This window comes from Pteropus vampyrus, unplaced genomic scaffold (genome assembly GCF_000151845.1).
Source record: "Pteropus vampyrus isolate Shadow unplaced genomic scaffold, Pvam_2.0 Scaffold93, whole genome shotgun sequence".
In the NCBI taxonomy this organism is placed as follows: Eukaryota; Metazoa; Chordata; class Mammalia; order Chiroptera; family Pteropodidae; genus Pteropus; species Pteropus vampyrus.
Genome location: NW_011888874.1, coordinates 2,329,387 through 2,333,997, shown reverse-complemented (window position 1 = coordinate 2,333,997; position 4,611 = coordinate 2,329,387). Strand labels below are relative to the sequence as shown.

The window sequence follows — 4,611 nt, the reverse complement described above, 5'->3', positions numbered from 1 at the left end:
GGCAGAGCACTCACGGTCCACCCCCGGAAAGACCCCTCACACCACGGCGATCCTTACAGGGAGCTCGTTCGGCAAAGATTTGCTCCAAGCCACGTCCAGGTGGTGGGGCTACGTTAGCGTAAATACAGAAAAGAGACAGAAGCCCCTGCCCTCCGAGAGTGCATGCCCAACGATGAGCAGAGGAAAAGGTAAAGTGCGAAATACGCTAGACACCGACAGGTGCTGAGAAGGTACGAGCTGGACGGGGCGGTGACCCACCCCGTGAGCGATGGGCCAGCCGGGACCGGGACCGGGACCGGGACCCTGCCCGTCCCAAACGGGGATTCTCAAAGTTGCTGATTCTTACATGTCCCGGACCTGGGTCCCGGTCCTGGCAAACTGTCAAACTGTCAGTGCCACTGAAGAAGCACAGTGGCTTGGGATCTACGTGTATGACCTCGGATCTCTGCGGCGGTGGGGAGGTGGAAGGAAGGTCTGGTTCTAGAATTCCTGTTGGCAGGTGGGAACCGATCAGGTCTGCAGAATGCGGGCAGGGTCTGTCTCTGGCACCTCTGGAAGAAGGCCTGGGACTAATTCTAATTGCCAAGAGCAAAAGGTGAAGTTTGACTTTGAAACTGAAAGGTATTTTTTCTTTATTTTTATTTTTTAACTTGTTTCTGGAAGCTCGGGGGTCTCTCCCCATCACACCGTAAACCAGAGGTTACGAAGTGGCAGCTGGTGGACTGAATCAGGCTTCCTGTGTTTCGTTTGACCTGTCAGGATTTCATAAGTCAAGGTCTTGGACTTGAAGAGCAGAGCGCAGGGAACACCGGGCCCTCATTTCTATGGACCGGCAGAAGCGGACCTGCGGGCTGCGGGCTCCGTTCTGCTGCGGACCCGCCCGGCCCTCCTGGAAGCTGACTGTCTTGGAGTCTCTGGGTCCCCGCTGCCTGACTCATTGCCAGTGCCTCGTATTCCAAATTTCTATTCCAAAAAATCTTCTCTCTCTCCTCACCCAATGCCCACTGCCACATTTTTTTTTTTCTCAAGAAAGAGCCTTGCATGCCATACGATTTTATCGATGGCTGTACCATAAGATGAGGTGAACTCAGAAAACCAGAGGCCAAGTGAACCGGCCACTGTAGAGGCAGATTCATCCCCAAGGGCTTCAGCACAGCCTGTCAGAGGTGGGCACACGGAAAAGGCCAGGCTCCCCGAGGAAAAGTGAACAGCTGAGATGGCTGAGCCTTTCATGGTCACATGCAGAGGTTTAGGAAAACAATGAACTGGAGAGCGAGCCCTGACTCGCAATGATGATGATCAGTTAGAACACGGGTTTTACCTCCTGTCCTGTTCTTGTTGCTTCTGTCTCCCTAATACCTGGTGAGTTGGTGTCTAAGGCAAGCGCTTTTAAAAGGATCCATTGGGAAAGCTGCTTGAGAGGCCGGTGATCTTGTGTATCATTCTCAGATCTGCCGTGTCAAAGACAAGAAGCCGAAACTCTTTACCTGGGGCTCCAGGGCAGCCGGCTTCTCCCATGTCGCCTTTGTGTCCCGGAGGCCCAGGAGACCCCGGCATGCCATCCTGGCCCCTCCTGCCATCCGGCCCGGCCTCTCCTTTGCAACCTGCATGAAAGTCCACGATGACAGTGGTGAGAACAGAGTGACGCCTCTGGCAGGTAGCTTCATGGCATGTACACCTTGTGCCACTGGGGCTTCCCACCTGGACGGTAGCGACCAGCTCATTTCGTGCTCCCAGCTACGAGAAGTTGGGATGATATGACCTCCACTTGGCACTAGGGTAATGGAGGCCCTGAGAGGTCAAGTGACTTGCTATTTAAGGCCGATGAGCCAGTAATGGGCGGAGCCAGGATGTGAAGCCAGACCAGGGAAGTACTGAAAGCTTTTACATGTTCTTCATATTCTTATATATTTGATCTTTTTTTTTTTTATCATGTTGAACACGTATTGCTTTTATCATTAAATATTACCCTTAATAACGATTTTTTTTTTTAAGAGCCCGAAGGGAGAAATGAATAAAATTTAATAGACTTCAGCTGGGGATCACATTAAATTTGAAGCGAAAGCAGCAATATTTTTAAGGTTTTTTTTTTTTTTTTTTTTTAAATTTAGTGTTTATAAGGTGCTAGGTACCACGCCAGTCCCTTTATGGGGATTATCCAATTTGGTCTTCCCATATGACTATGTGCTCTCATATGCCAGGCTACCAGCGGGGACACTGGTGAGGCTCAGAAAGGCCATGGAGCCTGTCACGGGTGAAGAGGAAACAGACCCAGGCAGGCCAAGCGCAGAGGCTGTGCCACCAGCCACCAGCCCCTGCCTGGTGACAAGACACAGAGCTCAGGAAAACTCCTTGAAAGATGTAAGCTGGGGAACTTGGCAGCAGTCGCTCTGGTACTCGAGGGGTCCTTTAAGCGTCTGCTTACTTTTGGTCAATACATCAATTCATTAGCCTCACTCTCTCTGGCTCAGAGTAGCAGATATTGTCCTTGCCTGTGGGGGAGTTTGTTGCCATGAGCCCTAATTGCCTCTCAAGGCTTCTAGTCTCTAGTTTCCTCCCTCTCCTCTCTCCTTCCTTCCCTCCCCTCTCCTCTTCTCTCTCTCCCCCTCCCTCCCTCCCTCCCTCTCTCCCTCCCTCTCTCACTGTCTCTGCCACAAATTAGCCTGAAGTCAACCTGATTAAGTCAGAGGGCTCAGTTAAGTAGCTTTCACTCTTTTTTTCACCCTTAGACTTGTTCTTCAAAGGACTGGGAGCCACCTGAGGGTTGAGAGCAGGGGGCTGCCATACTCCAGTGATCAGGTAGCTATGTCACTTGGCTTCCCTCTCACACAGGTCCCGCTCTTCTGAAATGCATGCCCCACGGAACCTCACTCACTGTTTTTAAAATGTGTTCCAATATGGCCCACCGGACTTCCCTCACAAACCTCCCTCACAAACCTCCCTCTCCTGTCCCCACAACAAGCAGTCCCTCCCCTCCACGCCCTATGCTGATGACCTGTGTTCACTGTGGGTGTTCCCGGCATTCCTGCCTTTCAGGGTGCTGTCATCAGACTTTCTCACCCCTGAATGACAAGCAGAGTCTCTTGGAATGTCATGCAGTGCCTGGACTGGGTTCTGTGCATGCGTGGTCGTCCCTCGGTGAGTGAGAAACGAGGCCTGCCCTCCCCAGCTCTCCCTTCTGGTAACTGGGCAGAACCTCCCGTTCCCGAAGGCACTGCCGCATGCAAGGTGCCCCGTCTCCCACCAGCTTCGAGGAGCACGTCTGTTATTTGGGAAGGAACACAGGGCCCCGACGCTGAGCTTGGAGCCTTCTGTGCTCTCTCCTCCACCCGACAAGACGATTCTACTGGGCCCTTCTGGAAAAGCCTGCGAACAGGTCTGTCACCGAAAGAGCAGCGGGCATTCCCCGCGGAGCACCTGGCGGGGGCCCGATTGCTGTCCGGCTGGGCGAAGAGCTCACTCACCAGATGTCACCATGTAGGCTTTGCTCCCTTTACGGAAGACAGAGAAACTGTCAGGAGGATATTTCTGAATATAGGAATATCCTCTATAGGAATATAGGAATATACAGGAAGGAAGGCCTTTGCTACCTTGAGTCTGTGCCCACAACTTTCCACGAAGTGGACTTGTTCTCCACCTGGAACTTCTTTTAAAGGATGAAACTACATCTAAGAGCCCTCCAATGTTGGATGGATTGCCCCCCACCCGAGAGGGTCACACGTCACCTTGAATCAGATACACCCCAACAGGATGTGGGTGCATCCATTAGGCAGTGACAGTTCGAACCAAAATGGAAACCGCCTTTGTGCTCATCAAAGGGCCGTGTGAGGAGGGAAGCATTGTGCCTTTTGTGGTGGAGGTCTCTTAACAGACACAAGTTACACTTAGCGTGGTCGTTCCCCACACTTACTGGTGCAGGAAAGAGCCAGAAGTTCGTTTTTTTCTCCTATGTGGATCTCAGCTGCAGCATTTGGTTATGTGCTTGGTTTCATCAGCTTAGCATTGAAAAAAGGTTTCGAGGGGAAAACAGGAGGAAACCAATAATGTCACTTTAAGTGGTGGTGGCACTTCCTAGTAGTGGCAGCTGAAGCTTCACAGCTAACCCTGGGAGAGGTACAGACAGCCCCTCACACCTGCAGGTGACCCAGGTCAGTCGGGGCTGGGCCACTGTAGACCCTCAGAATAGACTTGTCACTTGTTAGTAACTGGATAATATGGCCAAAGCATCCAGGGTGGCCAGCAGAGTCAGACAGGAAGAGAGGAGTCTTTTATAACAAGAGCCAGAGAGGAGGGAACCCAGGTGGAAGGATTGGCTTGGGGGTGGGTGCACAGAGGGCAAATCGCTTCAGGGAAGCTGGGCCATGGAGCAGCCATGAGGTGAGGCATGGGGGGGAGTGGCTGATGCTTCACAGGAAGGACTGTACACTCTTTTTAAAAACATAATCACATTCTGTGGCATAACTGTGGCCTTGGGGTATGCCCACTGCCAGCAAGCAAGCTCAGTGCCATCAATAAGAGGAGGGCACAGGAAGCCAGAGAAGGCCCTTCTTTGACCACCTGCAGCTGGGTGAGCTCATCAGGAGGAATTAGAGATGACAGGTGATCGCACCT

General features: G+C 52.2%; 1 protein-coding gene across 1 annotated transcript in view; it reads right to left on the bottom strand.

Annotated features, from left to right (window-relative positions):
* COL4A4 (collagen type IV alpha 4 chain) overlaps nucleotides 1-4,611 on the bottom strand; it is a 99,473-nt gene that overhangs the window by 4,161 nt on the left and 90,701 nt on the right. Inside the window, exon 44 of the mRNA XM_023532938.1 lies at nucleotides 1,456-1,604. Within this exon, the coding sequence (XP_023388706.1) occupies nucleotides 1,456-1,604 (149 nt within the window). The remainder of the gene's footprint in view (nucleotides 1-1,455; nucleotides 1,605-4,611) is intronic.